The 19,842-nt window shown below is 37.9% G+C and overlaps 1 protein-coding gene across 1 annotated transcript; it reads right to left on the bottom strand.

The window, feature by feature from the left end:
- Positions 1 to 1,850: 1,850 nt before the first annotated feature.
- LOC134817384 (condensin complex subunit 3-like) lies at positions 1,851 to 19,655 on the bottom strand. The gene is made up of 18 exons (XM_063826524.1): positions 19,476 to 19,655; positions 19,001 to 19,318; positions 18,002 to 18,117; positions 17,703 to 17,795; positions 17,395 to 17,554; positions 16,905 to 17,111; positions 16,567 to 16,702; positions 16,214 to 16,397; positions 15,841 to 15,990; positions 15,558 to 15,668; positions 11,803 to 11,922; positions 11,497 to 11,631; positions 11,273 to 11,401; positions 3,370 to 3,602; positions 3,039 to 3,169; positions 2,599 to 2,768; positions 2,225 to 2,386; positions 1,851 to 2,008 (listed from the first exon to the last, which is right to left on the bottom strand). Exons 1-18 carry the CDS (start codon positions 19,648 to 19,650, stop codon positions 1,925 to 1,927), a joined length of 2,814 nt encoding a protein of 937 aa, XP_063682594.1. The 5' UTR covers positions 19,651 to 19,655; the 3' UTR covers positions 1,851 to 1,924.
- Positions 19,656 to 19,842: the final 187 nt, after the last annotated feature.

Here is a 19,842-nt window from a genome sequence, read left to right as displayed (position 1 = left end):
ATTATGAAAGGCTAGTATATACATGAATTTTATTGTTTAGGGCTCGGGTTAGGGTTAGGGTTCGGGTTAGGGTTATGGATAGCTTTGGGGTTGTGGTTGGGATTAGGGTTTATGTAAAACCGTTGTGTTCGGTTGCAAAACCATAAAAACTAATGTCACGTGATAATTTTTGAGTGAGCGAATTAGTATTAAGAGCCCACTGCCCAGTCATGAATCTGACTGTGTGAAAGTGGACTGCATGAAACTTGATATGGATAACTGATAGTATCGACCTATACTCCTACCTATACTCCTATGCTGGGGGGGTACCAATGGCATAAAATGGCATAAATGGCATACGTTTTATGGCATAAATGGAAATTTTTATTGGCCAATTCTCCATTTATGCCATGAATTTAGGTCTTCATATTTGACTTTAAATTCGCAAATTATTATTAGTACTTGAATAAGAGACATGTTTCATGCTTTATAACGCTTGGAATGATCGTTAAAGATTCATATGACAAATAAATAAACTAGAAATGTATTATATCAAAAATGGCATAAATGGCATACGTTTTATGGCATAAATGGAAATTTTTATTGGCCAATTCTCCATTATGCCATTTATGCCATTGGTACCCCCCCCCCCTATGCTATAGGATCACAGAATGGGCGGGTCAAAATTCAAAATTCAAAATTCAATTGGCAGGAAGATGAGAAACCCACGTATATCCCAAAATTCACCACTGACCACATCATTAAAGTTATAATCTCAACAAATTAGGACACATAATCTTCGGGAATAAGAATCTTATTAGAAATGAAAATGAAATACAGTATTTCGCAACGTCCACATACTTGACAGTTAGAATATATCAAATAAATTCACAAGTTTAAGTTTTTAAAACGTTATTTTAATTATCTCAAAACACGCACGTACGTGCCGAGCATTGTAATAAAATGTACTATAGTGTAATGGAAAGTTAGAGGTTGTCCATCAAATCAGAGGATTCATCTCAAATTAGCGACAGTGCCACCCAATTACACAAAATACCACTGGAATTGGGGAATTCCTTTACTTAATAAATTGCTACATAAACCTTAATGAAGTTATATCTACAAAAAGACATAAGGTACCACAAAATGAAATTAAAACAGTCCAGGTAAGCAAATCACGGGTCAATTCACCCCCTCTAGAATATAATAATAGTAGGTGTGACCGCTCAGCACACTTTGATCCTATCTAACCTGACAGTAACTGGTACCAGTACAGAAACTGATATCCACTAATATCAAATCAATCAAACAGACTTCAGTATAGAAATTAAATTTGCAGTGAAGAGGGTTGAAATAATGCAGCTTTCAAAGAAAAGGGGAACACCCTATAGTGATACGATTTCTCACATACGCGAAAACTCCGCTTCTCAATCCTCCGCACAACCCTCGCCGCCATCCGAGGACACAGAGGAAGAGCAGTCCAATGGTGCGACGACACGAACAGCGACATCAACCTCATACCAGGATGGACTAGTAATATGTGTTGATATTATGTTTATATTTTCAAATTGTATTGTATATAATAATTTTACACTTTGACCGTTGGGAGCGGTACCTTCAAGAAAAATTTCTAACAACATCACAACAGGGAAATCAAGTCAGGTGTATTTTGGATACTACTATACTAGTTAGCATTTGTGAAATTTCACTATTTGATCAAGATGAATACAAATTCTCTAATCTAGGTTGTTTTTTATACAAATTAGGATGCAATTTTAATGTGTTATTCGTGGTTATTACATAGAAATGTTTTATCTTGAGTAAAATTTTCCTTTTTTTCAGAACCATGCGATTTCTATCAGAATTAATAGCCCCGATCGGAAAAGTCTAGAGTCTTAGGAAGAACAGATTTAATCAGCAGTGTGCTGGATTGTTTAGACTCCCGCTATGTTATAGTGTCAAGTAGGTCGAGAGGTTGAGAAGGTGTTGCAAACAGGGCTTTTCTCCTCGTACTACTCCTATCAGATCCCTGGAGAGTGGCGTTGTTAAATTCCGTAATTTACAAACTCTAGATACAGGTGAATCTACGAAATTGGCTATATAAGTCTCCAGCTCGCCAGTTTTGATATTAATGTTTTGATATTAATGTAAATCGAGGATGTTCAAAGGGTGTAGGATGTTCAGCTCGACAAAATACCGGTGGAAAATATTTCGTAGGCCCTAAAATGAGTCTAAAGTAAGTTACCTGAGTTGACTGAGACAGTTTGTCTAGGATCTCCTTACTCCCTCCGTTTCCTCCGTTCTCCTGGTTCTCCTTATCCTGCTCCTCCTCTACTGGTGGTGTGATAAAACTACTGATTCTCACAGAGAAGGAGCTCAGAGACCTCTTCGTGCTCACGTGATTGACCTGGGTAAATGTTTGGTTTAGTTGACCTGGGCAGTGTGTACACTTGGGTACACTAGAAAACTGCGAGTTAAATTTAGAACTAAAGTTTGCGCTTACATTGGGTCACTGTAGTTCAAAAGTTAATATCAAATCTCAATGCAAGCGTACAATACAAAGAATATTATTGATTATGCAGTTAAACGAGTATTAAATTATCGATTAAAGAAACCCACCTCATCGATGATCTGCTCGACAAGAGAGTTGATAAGTTTGAGGTTAGTCTGGTCACCCCCAGCTACTCCACAGTGGGGCAGTACTTTTATCAGACATCGACCGTACGGTGAGGTGGGGCTGACCAGGATCTCGTTACACATTTTGATTGCTATCTGCTCGTGGTGCCGACCTGCGGAAATAAATAAATATTAAGTCCAATTTATACAACAATTTATCGTTAGATATTTGTGTCAGAGTATTACAAAGATTAGACGACCACAATGAATAAAAGGAACCCGAGGCCGATGGAATTGAAGTTAGAACAGTTGTCAGTTATGTAAATTTGTTTACCAAGCAGTGATTGGAGACTCGAAACGTAGATGTGTAAATAAATCCTAGAGATAAATACGAATACGGGAGCTAATGATATATAGAGTTAACATTTTTAACTCCGACCTACCCCTGAGAAGAGAAAGTAAGAGCTCAGCAACATTGGCAGGGTTTATCTCAAGTAGAGGGGAGGTGTGGGGAGCATCACAGATCGTCTCTAGTGTTGGGAAGAAGGCTTGTTCTACCACATCCAGCAGTTCGCTGAAATTAAGACATCATTTGAATGAGACAGGGAGATATAGTGAGCTATTTCAGTACCATAAATAAATTTTCACGAAAAATGAAAAAAAATAATACATCTTAGATTCTCATTTTTAATACTTGTATTTTGTGGCATTTTAATCATCATATTGTATCGGTTATATCACAAAATCACCAAAACCCAAACATCAATAACTCACTCATTTCCAGCCCCGAGAGTGCTGAAGAACATCCCCAGACAATGTCTGAGAGGGTCCCCCTCTGTGGTGGGATTATACCACAACAACAACAGCCGGGAGAACAACTGGGCGTCTACCAGTCTCCGGTTATACATGAGTTTAGCGATACCCTCCGCTGCAACACTCTGAAGCACCTCGTCGTCAAGGAACTCTTTGAATCTTGCTATGATACGATCGGCAAACGAGTCAACTTCCTGGAAAGGATAAGTTACGAATTTCCAGAAAAAATGCATCGAAATAACTTAATTCGCCAGAACTTTTTGATTATGATTCAGGTACTCTAGTTCGGCAACTCAAGTTCGCCAGAAATCACCCCTGTTGAACGTCAGTACATGTCGAACTAGAATCCAGGCTGCTACTATAGTTCGACAAATATTTGTCCTCTATTCGGCTTATGTCATACTGAGATCCCATGAAAGTACAACAGTATTATCAAACATCATTATGTCCTCTAAATCCTGTAAAGATAACGATAGCAAACAGTTGTCCTTTATCTCAAATTAGCAAAACAGTCGAACACATTTTTTTTATACTTTCAACACTACTATATAACAAATAATTTTAGGCATGTACGATGGCATGACGGGCTAGGAAGTACAGCCGATCTCCTGGTATGCGGGTACGCTGGGGTTCCTGAAGTTCACCCTTGAGTTAGGCTCCTCTCGCCCAGTGCTTGCACTGGGCAGCAACACCCTCAAACACGCTGTAAGTTGATCTTCTACTTTGATTTTATCCATAATTTTGCTTTCAATGATAACATTTGATGTTAGTCACACATTTACAACTCTGATATTGCCCCTCTTATCATTATTCTAGCTAAAGTTTCACTGGCAAAATTTACTTACGCTTGACAAAATTTACCTAGAACCACTTGTACCATTACCCATTTTCTCTTGCCCTTTCTCCTTCAGGTAGTGTTCAGTGTTGTGTGTGGTTGCCTACTCTGGGGTGTTATGGATGGTTCCCCGGCAAACTTTGCTGCCAGACTCGACAATCTCTGATAATAATGATAAACCTTGAAGAGATTTTCGACTATGTTAAAGCTGCTTCAATTGAGGATCTGCAAAATATCCTCAACTGTGTCCAGAACGAGCTCCCTAAGCGTGAGGGAAAGGTGGACAACTTTGTTTTGCACCTAGAGGACTTCTGTGGTGATGATGTCCTCCTTGATGCAGTATGGGTGGAGTGTGGGTCCTTGAAGATGAACCCTGGGGGGAGAAACAAGGCTCAAACCGCTTGGTTATGCTCGCAGGATCAGGCCTATACGTACCCGGACACAAACCCAGTACACTCACCACAGGATATCAGTAGTTTCCCTAACATCAAAAGGCTGCTGAGTCTCGTTAACTCAAGCACAGAGATAACTGGACCTTTGGACTCCTGTCTGGTGATTAAGTATAATAACAACCAGGCCAGCACCTCGTTACACCGTGACGACGAGACACTCATCGATCAGGAGAAATCGATATGCTCTTTCTCCCTGGGGTGTGAACGGACACTTGAGTTTTACGAGGGTACAAAGAAGAATCCTAAATGTGCCAAAGCGATAAGGATGAAGAACAACAGCCTTGTCGTAATGAGGCCTGGGACACAGCAGAATCTGAAGCATCAGGTGCGTGCAGAGCTGGCTACTGGTACGGAGGGGGATGGTCAAGACCAAGTGCGATACTCCCTGTCTTTTCGCGCAATCGTGAAAACTGGTAGCCAGGCCAGCTCTGAAACCAACAGTGCCAGTGAGACTAGTACACCTGCTTGTGGCATTAAAGTCAAAGAACCTGTGCAGAAAGTCACGTTGGTTGCTGGAGACTCTTTTGCTCAGAGATTGGACTCGGACAAGCTGGGAAAAGGGAAAGTCAAAGTCGAGAATGTTGCACAAGGTGGAGCAAAGATGGACAAGGTCCAGAAGCAGCTTGAGGACTATTCTGCTGCACATCCTGATGTTCAGGTTGATAAACTTTTAATTAGTGTTGGTACGAACGATATTAGACGGGTAGAGGATGTAGGCATAGTTAGAGGGCCTCTGAAGCAACTCTTTAGTAAGATATGCCAATTATTTCCTAATTGCAAGGTTTATGTTCAATCTTTATTGCCATTACCCTTAACGTCTGATGATGATAGATTAACTAACAAGAGGATAATAGACTTTAATAGGATTTTATATAATGAATGTGTATTCAGGAGGTTCTTCTTTATTGATGTCTTTTATCCCTTCACTAAATTCAAGAGAACTTATAAGGAACCCGTTAGGAGATTTGATCCGTTATTTGAGAGCAATGGTATTCACCCCAATCCTCAGAAAGGAATGGGGGTGTTGGCTAGGTCTTATATTCGTGCCATACACAGTAGATATTTTAATCCCTTTGTATATCAATAGTTTAACCTGAGCTGTATTATGGACCTTGTATAGCTAGTTATATGCAAATGTAGTCTGGCAAGTATACTTACCTGTAAATTACCATGATCGATTTAGTAACATATAGATTTAGAGTTGGAGTGTTTAGTGGAAATTCTTTCGCAAGAGCCATTAAACATCAGAACCGTAGACGTGGTACAGGTAGTATCTTTGACATTTTAGACAGCTGCATTGATCCTAGCTTCTTTTTATATATATTCTATGTTTTATTCATATGCAATTTCTCACTCATCATCATCACTAGTGCGGGGGTTAGTGGGTTGGCTTTTTCTAGAGTCACATATGATTGCCGAGCCTTTGTACCAACATATCCAGTGCCTAACCTGTGCCGATATTTTACTGTATATTTCCTTCTACACTTAGCAAATATGTATTATTTCCGGAATGATTATAGTTTCGATGGCCTTTACAATTTCTGCCATGTTACAATTTATAGGAATTTAAACTTTTTATCTACTGGTAGAGCTGGCATTGCACTAACTGGATGCATAATTTGGTTGTTCTTGTTGAATGGTATTTTGATAGTTTTTGTAAACCCTGGAATCGTAAACCCAGGTCCCCCTCCTATAGATATTAGGTTGGGGAATAGTAAGGTATTGATTGTTTACTTTCAGAATTTTCAAGGCCTTATTCCCTTCGGTGAGCTTAATAATGCCCACCCAATGTTTGATAACACCAAATGTCTTGAGCTTTCAACTTATTTTAATGAGGCAAATATAGATATTGCAATACTTAACGAAACTTGGTTTAAAAACTCCATAGCTGATAGCGAATTCCTGCACCCTGATAAATATAAGATATTTCGCTCTGACAGATCTAAGAAAACTCATCCACCTGATCCCTCTAATCCGACCAGGTTTAGGAGAAATGGTGGCGGGGTCATGATTGCTGTGAGAGCAGACCTTCAATTATCTTCGAAAGAAATCCGACTTAAAGAGGGGGCAGAGATTCTTGCTGTGGAGTTTACAACATCAACGGGCATTAAATTTGTTATCTGTACATGTTATCGTGTTGGTACACTGGGCTTTGCAAATCATGAAAAAATTCTTGGATCTCTGAAAACTCTTCTTCGGAGAAGAGGGCTAAGCAAAGTATTTATCCTGGGAGATTTCAACCTGACTGGAGTCTCCTGGTCTACCTTGGCCGGCTCCTGTCCTATTGAGCAGATTTTTGTTGAATCTTTTGTAGACCTTGGCCTTCGGCAATGTGTACTTACACCCACACATTGCAAAGGCAAAACACTGGACCTTTTGCTCACAAACTCTGAGTCTAATATCAGTGACCTAATGGTAGGTGAGCGAGATAGCGTCTGTAAGTCTGATCATTTTCCAATCAACTTTAAGATCAACATTAAGGTAAATAGGAAGAAGCCGGTTAAGCGTATGTGCTATAACTATAAAAACGTGAACTGGGAGAGGCTAAACCATGAACTCCGGCACACAGACTGGAATGTATTGCTTAATGGCACAGAACCTGAAATTGGGTGGAAAAAATTTAAAGAAAAACTTTTTAATATCACTGACAAATTCATCAAGAAATGCTCAGTTAAGACAGATGGACAAGATCCATGGTTTGACTCAGAGTGCTATGATGCATGGCGCAAGAAAATAAGACTGCATAAAGATAGACATAAAAGCGATAGAGCCCAAATAGCATTCTCCCTTGCCAGGAAAAACTTCAAAAATGTGGTTGCTCAAAAAATGCGAGAAACATTAAATGAATCAGATGATAGCGCTCTTGTAACAAAAAAATTCTGGTCATATGTAAAATCAAAAACAGCTAGTCAAAGAATTCCTGAGTTTGTAAGCTACAAAGGCATTGTCCGCAACTGCCCAGAGGACCAGGCCAACTTATTTAATGGCTTTTTCTTTGAGCAGTTCTCTGAAGCATCATTATACGACATAGATATTGATTATTCAAACGATTGGCGCTTTGATATTGCATTTGACCACCAAAGGGTTCGAAAAATCCTTTCCAATATTAACCCTAACAAAGCTTATGGGCCTGACGGTATTCATGGGAAACTTTTGAAAAACTGTGCTGTTGGGCTTGCTTACCCATTATCACTATTATTTCATTCATGTTACAACATTGGGACATTACCTAGGGAGTGGAAACTGGGACACGTTGTACCCATATATAACAAGAATTTCGCCGCGGTAACACCACGCACGATCAAATTTCCCTACTGCATACAATTTAATTGTTCTACTTTATTGTATCCCAGAGTGGTGTTTGGCGCATGTACAATGTAATAATCGTTTATATTATATTAGGCGTGCAGAACTTGAAAAATCCTGCGCGCATCTGAGGTGTCGCCGTCGATCTGTATGTGGTTTGGTTGTAGATCATTTCATACTTTGCGCGGTTTTGTTTCGTGTTAACATATATATGCGTATCATGTCACGTCATATTACTGCATCGTATGCCAACTTATTGACTGTAATAAAATATGCCGTCTCGTCTTAGTTATTATTTGTATCTAACATAAACTAATACATTTTGATGCTTACTCGACACATCACATTCACAGCACCATCGACTTTCGAGCCTTTTATTTGATATAGGATTCTTTAAAAGCATACCGCAATCTTGATATTAGCTTCTTGAATGTAACTGTAAAGTAACATCTGTTCTCAACTATGTATTCCAATGCTTTCTACCATTCAGTGTCGATTAACTGTTAAATAATCAGCCCACAGCCACGAGTTTATCAGCTGATATCATAATTTTATTTGTTTTGAATTGCTGAATTTTATCACTCGGTAATTTATTAAGCTTGTTTCACCAAAATAACACTTAAATTAATGATTTATCCGTTTGTAACAGTCGTTAAGCACCAAAAACTCGTTGCTATGCTTGTAATTAATTAACACATAACCGGCGTCGCGCGCGCAAAATAGACTCCTTTTATACACATAATTATAGGGGAGTGGTCTATATTGCGAAGGAGCAGACTTTTGTCATCAACGTAGGACCGTCGGGCCACCTCATATATCCAAACCCGATTACTTATTCCCTACGATCTTTTTGCCTTCGGCAAGAGTAGGGAAAAAAAAGGTGATAAACACGAGGTTTCAAATTATAGGCCAATATCCCTTACATGCTTAATCACCAAAGTTCTTGAACGCATAATTAAAGATGAGTTACTTGCACTTACTAACGGCATGATCAACGATAAACAACACGGTTTTCGAGCTGAAAGATCATGTGCAACTAATCTTGTAGGTCTATGTGACAGCCTAGCTCTCTCACTGAATGAAAATATGAGAACAGATGTAGTCTACTTTGATTTTGCCAAAGCTTTCGACTCAGTTAACCATGATCTTATATTATTTAAGCTAAAGAGCAAATTTGGTATTGATGGGAGGCTACTGAAATTCATCACTGATTATCTAAGAGACAGGCAACAACAGGTCTTGATAAGTGGTAAGTTTTCTTCCATGAGAAACGCCCAATCTGGTGTACCACAAGGGTCAATTTTGGGACCTTTGTTGTTCATTATGTTCATTGATGATATATCAGTGGGGATTTCACCTGGCACACAACTGTCACTGTATGCCGATGATACTAAAATTTGGCGTGAGATTGTTTCGGAGTCTGATATCCTGCGACTGCAGAAGGACATTGATTATCTCCATGACTGGTCACTTTCTAATAAAATGAGATTTCATCCCGACAAATGTAAGGTCCTCACCGTCGCAGGAAGGATATCCGAAACAGTTTCCCTCCTTAGTGTCCTACCACTCTTTAACTTTGTATACTCCATGGGAAGAATCGCACTTGACTATGTCGATCATGAAAAGGATTTGGGTGTTTTTGTGACCAAGAATCTCGACTGGCAAGACCAGTGCTCTAAAGTCCTCTCAAAGGCCAACCAAAAATTAGGCATGGCAAGGAGAAATTGCTATTTTGTTCAAGATGTAAATCGTCGTAGAGTACTGTATCTCACTTTAATGAGAAGTCAATTTGAGCATTGCTCAGTTATATGGAGACCGGTCACAAAATCCCAGATAAGCAAGCTGGAGGGCCTCCAAAAGAGTGCTATTAAGTGGATTCTTCGCGAGGAGTATATGAGTTATCCACCATCCACATACATTCAGAAATGCAGACAGCTTAAGATTATGCCCATAGAAGACCGCTTCGACTTTCTTGACCTTATTTTCTTCTTTAAAATTGTGAAGCAACATATTCCTGTCACTTTACCCTCATATTTGCAACCATATCAAGGCCACTCAAGGTTAAGAAATAGCCACATGGACCCCTTATGTTTTGTAAGCTCGATCTTACCACGAGCAAGCTCTAACGCTTTTGCTAAGAACTTTTACTTTAGGACCCATTCCAAATGGAATCATATTCCTCTAGATATACGTGAGATAGAGACTATTTCTGAGTTCAAAAGCAAATTGACCTCCTACATGTGGGATAAAATTATGCCGGAGGACTTTGATTATGATCTAGATTTTTCCCTCGAGACAGAGATGTGAAGCAGTTTACCTAAAGCTAACAATATGTTCATAAGGAGCTTAAATCCCTGTTGTCTGTATTTCTCATCTCTCATTTTAGTGCATGTCATCACATCATGGATTTCACTTTATTATATGATTTGATTGCTTTTGATATTTTTGTGTGTTTCTATTTGAAATTCTATTTAAAATTTAAGATTTTCGTGGGCCCATACTTGTGCAGGAGGTGCATTTTGCTCTCAACATCTGTGTTTTGGTGACCCTCAGGTCCTTTGATTACATACATTTTGTCCTAGAAAATCTGATTTTATCGGAGTCTTATACTTTTGAGAAAATTTAATGTTGTTCATTCATTGTGTAAATTTGTATGTAATTGATCGATTTGAAAGATTTCAATAAAAAAAAATTGTCAGTACTCAGTTAAGCCTCATAGGACACATTTTGTAACTGTAATGTGACTTGTTTTGTAGCCCGTATACGACATGAACAGTTTTGTTTTTCACTAGATTTCTACAGCTTGAAGTCTTTAGATTTACAGATATTAGATTACTGTCTCATCTTTGTCCCCCTCTATTATCTGGAATGTTTTTTACGGTCCCGTGTTTCTGTAGTCTAATAACGTTAATACTTTGATGCTCCAATAGACGTCACATTTCTGTCCTGTTGCTGTATTTTATTCATTTATTTTGTCGGTCTTGAATCCATGAGGTGTTTACAATATAATATTATGAACAGTATCTATTAAAAATTATTAAATTTCATATGTGACTGAAAATTGTTCAATGAAGAAACTGAATTGAAAGCTAGAATCTGAATGAGCACGTGTCGACAGTCGAACTAGGGTATTTGTCGAACTAGAGTACGTGTACCGATATTACTTAGTAACCCTAGTAACTATAGTAACTAAAGTAACCCTAGGAGCAGCCCGGAGTGTACTGATTTTCAATACACATCACACAAAAGTTTTAAGTTCTAAGGATCCCACCTTCTTATCAACCTCTCCAAGAGGGTTTTCAGGGTCCTCAATCTTGGTATTCTCAAGTTTACTGGAAAGGATGTCTTCCTGACTGCTGTCTATCAATGTGCTTTGGCTGTTCTCTGACATTGTATCCTGCTAAAAGGAACGGGATTATCTACAATAATTTGTGTCTTCGTTGGTAAAAAATGAGATGATTCAAAGTAACTTTAAAATTAGAAATAAATTCCCACCTCTCCATTCTGCTCCTTTTTCTGCTCCTTTTTATCTTCTTCAGCAAAAGCTTCGATACCGAACACCAAAAACAAATCAAAGATGATTTTTAAAGATGTCTCCAAGATCTCAGCATAGTTATCAACCATCACTATCTGAAAAATGTAAAGTTTATACATAACTGGATACCCAGTTTAAGAGTTTAAAACACAGGCATCCAAAAGTCCCAGATAGCTTATTTATTACAGCACAATGTTAAGCACCACACGATGCGCAGAAAACCATTTTCCATCATACCACATACCTCCAGACATTTTTCCACAAACCTGTAAGAATAAAACGAGATACTTCTTGGCCAGAGTTTTGCTGAGGATACAAGACAAGCCCAGGGATTTGATTGAGAGGTGCCGTACAATCTCATTATGTGATACCACCCCCGTCATCACCTGATCAATGTTAAGTTTGCTAAAGTGTTTTCATTTTTAATAACTGAAATGGGTCGGGACGAACAAAGCGATTTAAGTAAACATATAAACGGGGATAGGGAGATCTAAGCAGTCAATTTCAACTGGCAACACTATGATAATGATGGAGGAGTAACGGTAAAAACACATGTTCTCGATCTTAGTACAGTTGTAAAGCCTACAATTAATCTTAACTTGGCAGATTTTTAAATATGCGTGATTTTTTGGAATAACTAGGTCATCTTATATCACATTTTTTCCAAAAAACGTCAATAGATAATTGTTTCTAAAAGTAATCGACATGAGATTTCAAGAAATTATATAAATTAAACTTCTTGAATCATAAAATCGGGTAATCACACCATAAGTCACAGCCGTTTAAGAATGACGTAGTACTGACAGATCCGTCTGAAAAAATCGATCTGCCGACACACAAAGCTTACAAAGGATTTTTGACGTTTTTGAGTCCTAATAGATGTCCTTTATGGCTGACCAACTTTTCCAAACTTTTCCACGTGTCTTAAGGCCACTTTTTGCCACTTTACCACTTTTTACCACCTTTCTTGTTTGTCGAATATCTTTAGTTGTGAACATCGTAAAAGGTTGCGGATCAATCGAGTGTGTTTATATTACCATGAAGAAAAACTTTTGTTCTAGCAATTTTTACGTCAGATAATCATTTAATTGGATAATTATCAATTAGCTAATTAGCAAAATTCTAAAAATTTTTTATTGGCTCAAAATGATCGGAATAGCTTAAAACACGCAGAAAAGTAGTTTTTAGAAAAACTTTGAAAATTTTTCACTTACATTTTTTTTCGAGACTTGGAAAAATTTCGAAAATTCAAAAAAAAATTTTTCCGCCAAAAGTGATCAAATCGCATGAAACGCGGAGAAAAATGCTTTTCAAAAAAACTTAGTGAATTTTTCGTTTCAAGAGTACTTCAATCACCAATATTTGTAGTTGGAGTTCAGTAAATCGCGGCAGATTTTAGTAATCAGGAATTACTAAGTGGAAAGGTATGAAACTGAAAAACGTTAACCATACGATATAAGAGTTTCATAACTAATTACAATACAGCCTTATCGATTTTCACAGAAACTGCACCAATGGCACAGTCAAGATCTAAAGACGAAACGATAGCCTGCTGTACTATCATTTTATTGACATCAATGATGAATCAGTGGGGTTAAGATAATCACATTTGTAATGAATAAAACCTCTCTGTACCGTCAATTGTGCTAATCTAAACCGGCCTACCTGGATTACCAGACCTCTTCTTTTCCTCAACAATCAAACCAAGTTGTTCATATAGTATTTGGTGGGCGATGTAAGTACTTATCGAGCTGTATTCAATCACAATACGACACAATACGTGTATATTATATGGCTCTTAATGAGGTTTATGAAACGCTTAATACCGTGAGAAACCCGGTATAGACTATAGAGACGTTTTACAGTTTATCACGAAAACGTATACTTGGCCTCATGGCTCATTTACAGTTCGAAGAAGGCAAGATCAGACCAGGGAAACTAAGGAACAGCCAGATCCAGGAAGCAAGTGTAAATACACCTTCCAACATCTACTGTGACTTGTTTTGTATTACCAGACCTCTTCTTTTCCTCAACAATCAAGCCAAGTTGTTCATATCGCATTTGGTGGACGATGTAAGTACATATCGAGCTGTATTCAATCACAATGCAATACGTGTATATTATATTATGGCCCTCGTGGAAAATTTTACTGAATGAATTATTACCGGTTCTTTACTACCCCTTGCCCGACGCTCGTATCTAAATCTTATCCTTGCCCGTATGTTACCCTTGTTGATTTTACTTTTAGCCGACCCTGACATATGGGGGTGATTTTATACCGCATAGCAAATGAAGCGATATGCAGTACAATACAAAATAAGTCACAGTAGATGTTGGAAGGTGTATTTACACTTGCTTCCTAGATCTGGCTGTTCCTTAGTTTCCCTGGTCTGTTCTTGCCTTCTTCGAACTGTAAATGAGCCATGAGGCCAAGTATACGTTTTCGTGATAAACTGTAAAATGTCTCTATACCAGGTTTCTCACGGTATTAAGCGTTTCATAAACCTCATTAAGAGCCATATAATATATTTTATGCAACGCTTAATACCGTGAGAAACCCGGTATAGACTATAGAGACGTTTTACAGTTTATCACGAAAACGTATACTTGGCCTCATGGCTCATTTACAGTTCCAAGAAGGCAAGAACAGACCAGGGAAACTAAGGAACAGCCAGATCTAGGAAGCAAGTGTAAATACACCTTCCAACATCTACTGTGACTTGTTTTGTATTGTACTGCATATCGCTTCATTTGCTATGCGGTATAAAATCACCCCCATATGTCAGGGTCGGCTAAAAGTAAAATCAACAAGGGTAACATACGGGCAAGGATAAGATTTAGATACGAGCGTCGAGCAAGGGGTAGTAAAGAACCGGTAATAATTCATTCAGTAAAATGTTCCACGAGGGCCATAATATAATATACACGTATTGCATTGTGATTGAATACAGCTCGATATGTACTTACATCGCCCACCAAATGCGATATGAACAACTCGGTTTGATTGTTGAGGAGAAGAAGAGGTCTGGTAATCCAGGTAGGCCGGTTTAGATTAGCACAATTGACGGTACAGAGAGGTTTTATTCATTACAAATGTGATTATCTTAACCCCACTGATTCATCATTGAAGTCAATAAAATGATAGTACAGCAGGCTATCGTTTCGTCTTTCGATCTTGACTGTGCCATTGGTGCAGTTTCTGTAAAAATCGATAAGGCTGTATTGTAATTAGTTATGAAACTCTTATATCGTATGGTTAACGTTTTTCAGTTTCATACCTTTCCACTTAGTAATTCCTGATTACTAAAATCTGCCGCGATTTACTGAACTCCAACTACAAATATTGGTGATTGAAGTACTCTTGAAACGAAAAATTCACTAAGTTTTTTTGAAAAGCATTTTTCTCCGCGTTTCATGCGATTTGATCACTTTTGGCGGAAAAATTTTTTTTTGAATTTTCGAAATTTTTCCAAGTCTCGAAAAAAAATGTAAGTGAAAAATTTTCAAAGTTTTTCTAAAAACTACTTTTCTGCGTGTTTTAAGCTATTCCGATCATTTTGAGCCAATAAAAAATTTTTAGAATTTTGCTAATTAGCTAATTGATAATTATCCAATTAAATGATTATCTGACGTAAAAATTGCTAGAACAAAAGTTTTTCTTCATGGTAATATAAACACACTCGATTGATCCGCAACCTTTTACGATGTTCACAACTAAAGATATTCGACAAACAAGAAAGGTGGTAAAAAGTGGTAAAGTGGCAAAAAGTGGCCTTAAGACACGTGGAAAAGTTTGGAAAAGTTGGTCAGCCATAAAGGACATCTATTAGGACTCAAAAACGTCAAAAATCCTTTGTAAGCTTTGTGTGTCGGCAGATCGATTTTTTCAGACGGATCTGTCTGTACTAACGATATATTACATCATTTTAATCGAAAATCACCAAGTACCACTGAATTTTTTGTAACTCCCGTTCCAAGACTGACGAATTGGATTATGGAGTTTCAATTAGTATTAACTCACCAAATCATCCAGTAGCACAGTTAGGGTTGGGTCGAAGGCAACATCACATTTCACACCTTGTATCAGTCCGGATACCATTGTCAGGCATCGTATCATTGTAACTGGGTCATTCTAAAAATCATTAAAAGGTTAATGTAAGGTCACAATAAGTAAGATTCGTCCCAATTTCGAACATGTGCTAACAAATTAATCCCTATCTCCTTCAGGACGATCACTACAAACTAAATAATCTTTAATGATAGCTACAATTACGAATGAATGAATTAGCAAACTCGGAGTGTACCTTTTCACAAGATTCGATCTGGTCGAGGTTGAACTGAGTAGCTCCTTCGAGCGGATTCCTTATGTCGGTGATAATTTCAGCAACTGTTTTGATTCTTGTTTGTTCATTCATTTCTGCTAGACAGTATAGCTCAACTAATCTCTCTATTGACTGAAGATAACTAATGTTACATTGATTGTTAAAACTTGGACAGTGTAATATTTCACAATAAAATGTCAAGGGGCTGAATTTGGTTTGATTTTGGCGGTATAGAAAACGCGCGCTTGCAACGCGCGTCGATACTGCGCCAACATATTAAATAAAATGTCATTTAAAGTTCGCGTCTTTTGGAAAATTGCCACTTTGCGCCCTTTTATGATCCCGCAAATTTTACTGACTTGAACAGTGATTTCCGCTCACAGATGATAAACTTTGTGACAGTTATAAGATTCTTGCGCCCTGCTTCATCGGACATATCTGCTAGTTTTGCCATTTTAATCAGCTCCTGGATCACGTACGAAGCTTGATAGTGCGCATCATAATCTTCAGATGAGATGGAACTAGCCTTCACAACATAACTGAAAGATAAGATGAGTTAGCCGTTAGGAACTAGTTCACGTCTTAATAACAAGACTTTGATACCAAATAATAGAGAAGAGATACGATATTCAATAATAAGAATTGAGGCATCTTGAATGAGTGCTTGGAAAAACTTTCATGAGGAAAATGGAATTTCAAATTGCTTACTCCTTGAGGTAATGGGAATATTCAGAGAGAGTCGGCATGATTTGTTCATACATATCGGGTTGGTTGGTTGAGGTATGTGCCACAATACACCGCCAATAAAACACACTCTCACAAGTAAGCTGATCCGTTGGTATCACTGACAGAATAAGAAAGAATAGGAAACAGTCTAAGGGGGTAAGGGGACGAATAAAGAATTAAGTATTTGGTGTTCATATTTCTGAAATAAACCTAAATAAGTTACTGAGTGGAGTTGGGTTAAAAACATATAAGAGATACGATGATCTAAATAAGTTACACTTAAATGCACGAAAAATGTTAACCCTCAAATTAAACCGCACCTTTATTTTCAATCCTACTAAGTAAACACTCGCTAGCTGAATCAATATGAACATGGTTCAGTATCTCAGTGACCACCTCCCCACACAGATCCACTTTACCCTCCACATCTAGAGCTTTGAGGAGCTTGATAATGTCGTTGTTGTAGTAGGATACCCACTTTTTAATGAGGGAGATACAGGCCTCCTTTACAGCTGCACTACGGTCACCTGGTTTGTGTTGGGTGAGGTGCTGTTTTAACATCTCAAGATAAGGTGGTTCCTTATCTTATGTTGAACACCAAAAAATACATAATCACCAATACAACAGCGTAATTTTAACACGTGAAAGTAATTTTAATTTGAAAGTTACACAATTTTGTTCATAAGGTCGGTGTTGAACTTGGTTTAAAAATAAAGATTAATACGGATTTAATGTCTTTGGCTTAAGAACTCATCTCTTCACCCAAATGGAGTTCAAAAATAAAATCTCTGAGTTGAAATTATTTCTTACGTAATCCAGATTCTAGAACCTTCATCCGGTATGAGATCTTCATAGCTCTGATACTGATCTTCTCAACAAGTACCTCGTACGCAGCACGGCGTACACCTGGGTTTGTATCACGTGTTCTCTCAATTATCGGGAGTAGGGACATTGAGTTAACAGCTATTGCCTGGAAAAGAGAATTAGGTTAAATCTATGCATAGTCATTACATAGCATAACTGAATCGACCTGGTGAAGTTCCAAACGCTAGATATTGTGTCTGGCCTCCCTTCCTCCCTTTAGGGGAGCATGCACATGGTAGAACAAAAAGTTTTACCTTGACAGCAGCTCGTCTTACTTCAGCCACTCCGTCAGTCTTCATTATAGTGTGATAACCTTTTATAACAGGACAATCTGGGTCAGATGGGTCCTGGAGATATTTGTTATCTTTCCTATAACATTCCAGAATTAAATTACATATTAAACTCATTGTACAATTAAGCATATAATTCGAGTTGTCAGTTGATAACATTTGCTGTCAAAGGCCAGGCAGTTAAGAATTATGCCGGTTACCAATAACCAATGGTCGGAATGATCTTACACATTATGTAAAGTGCAAAACAATATGAAAAGTACCTGAAGTCGATTGAGAGTGTTAACAGCCTGAACTCTAACTCCAGGAACCTTATCTTTTAGTCTCTCTAACATGCACGTGTAGATCTGGTTAAACAGATCCTCGTCTATCTCCGCATCTGTTTAAAATAAACCGTTATAAATATAGTCAACGATAGTAAAACTATAAAACGTAAAAAATGTGAAGTTCATCGGAACCGTGCGTAATTGTGATAATTTGGCGCCATGAATTTACGGTAGGACATTTTCAAAATTTTCATTGCATCAAAGTTTTCTCCGGATATACTACTGCCAGTACTTTGATGGCGACTTGTGTCACTCTCACCGACCTCACTGATTGGTCACTGGTCAAAATTTCATTTAAAACCGCGAAATTTCGGTCAAGGAGACGTCAGAAAAGCTTCTCTTCAAAAATTTCTCTTTTTATATTCTGATGATTTTCCGTTTATCAAAGCTTTCTTTGGGAATAGAACTTTGAGTACCTTAATCGTGTCTTGTGCCATCCTCAGTGACCTTGTAAGATGGTCATTCAAGAAAAATTCGAAAAAAATTCAAGAAAAATTCAGTCAAAACCAAAATTCGAATATGTCCTACCGCCTACCTATACCGGTAGGACAATGGACATATTCAAAATTTTCATTGTACCAAAGTTTTCTCCAGATATACTGCTTCCAGTACCTTGATGGCGACTTGTGTCACTCTCACAAATCTCACTGATTGGTCACTGGTCAAAATTTCAGTCAAACTCGTGAAATTTTGGTCAAGGGGACGGCAGAAAAGCTCCTCTTCAAAAATCTTCCAAAATCTATTTTTATATTCTGATGATTTTCCGTTTATCAAAGGTTAATTAGTAATATTTAAATCAAATAGCAACAGTATCTCTACATCTTTTAACAGCAGTTAATTTCATATAAATTCAAACAGATTAGACTTGAAGACCACATAGTAAACATTTAACTAATTAATTGCATTGTTTGAGGGATTATTAATTTCGACACCTACCTCCACCTAGAGCCGTTAAAACAGAGTTAACAATCTGACACAGTCTAAACCTAACAGCCTTGTTGTTAGCATTATGGTACTTCAGTGCTGTACTGAACAGTTTCACAGCGAACGGTCCCGTCTGGGACACCTCCGCGTCTGTGAACGTCTCCCGGTCCAAGTCAGCGCGGATAGCAAACTTGCAGCAGAACTGGATGACGCGTTCAGTGGGTGCTTCACGTGCTGATATCAGACAGGCGTGTTGGAGGAGGTACCAGAAGTTGTTGAAGAATATATCGTCTCCTTCTTCGGTTGCTTGCTTTAGCTCCCACAGTTTCTCTAAGATATTGTACTTTTAAGAGCGAACCGGACTAAAATTAATTTCTAAACTATCAATGTGTAGAACAGATTACCTTTTTTTCAAACTGCGTTCGCTGTCTCTTAGAATTTTCAAGGGATCGTTTCGAAACCTTGGCTAAGTATTGCATAAAATTACCTATATTTTTAGCCTGGTGAGTGTATCCCTTCTGTACTGAGTCCATGATATTCTTCATCTTACTGAGCAGTCTATTTTCTGGCTTGGGATCATCTTTAACTGGTGGCTCTTGTACCTTTTCAGTGCTGTCCGTCTTTCTGCGACGTTTTGCTGGCTGCTTCCTCTTCGGTGCCATGATCCTTCAATGGATATTATACTACATAAATAAAATAAAATACCCGATACTATAATACGTACGATTTATGTAATTTATTTAACTTATGATTTCATTTTGTTCCAACAAAATAAAAATAGCCAGAAGTTTTCATTAAAAATGACTCAAATAAATTAAAGGACCGTAAACAATACACAATCAGTAACTAAACAG

This window comes from Bolinopsis microptera, chromosome 6 (genome assembly GCF_026151205.1).
Source record: "Bolinopsis microptera isolate Bmic1 chromosome 6, MBARI_Bmic_1.0, whole genome shotgun sequence".
Lineage (NCBI taxonomy): Eukaryota > Metazoa > Ctenophora > Tentaculata > Lobata > Bolinopsidae > Bolinopsis > Bolinopsis microptera.
This window is presented reverse-complemented; position numbering and strand designations above follow the sequence as displayed.

What these genes read in the sequence shown, in the direction of transcription:
- LOC134817384 (XM_063826524.1), bottom strand. Translation starts at nt 19,650, where the DNA reads ATGGCACCGAAGAGGAAGCAGCCAGCAAAACGTCGCAGAAAGACGGAC. An exon ending in TTTAACGGCTCTAGGTGGAG is followed by an intron (nt 18,118 to 19,000) that starts GTAGGTGTCGAA and finishes TATTTTAAACAG; the next exon opens with ATGCGGAGATAGACGAGGAT. An exon ending in TTGGAGAGGTTGATAAGAAG is followed by an intron (nt 3,603 to 11,272) that starts GTGGGATCCTTA and finishes TATCCTTTCCAG; the next exon opens with GAAGTTGACTCGTTTGCCGA.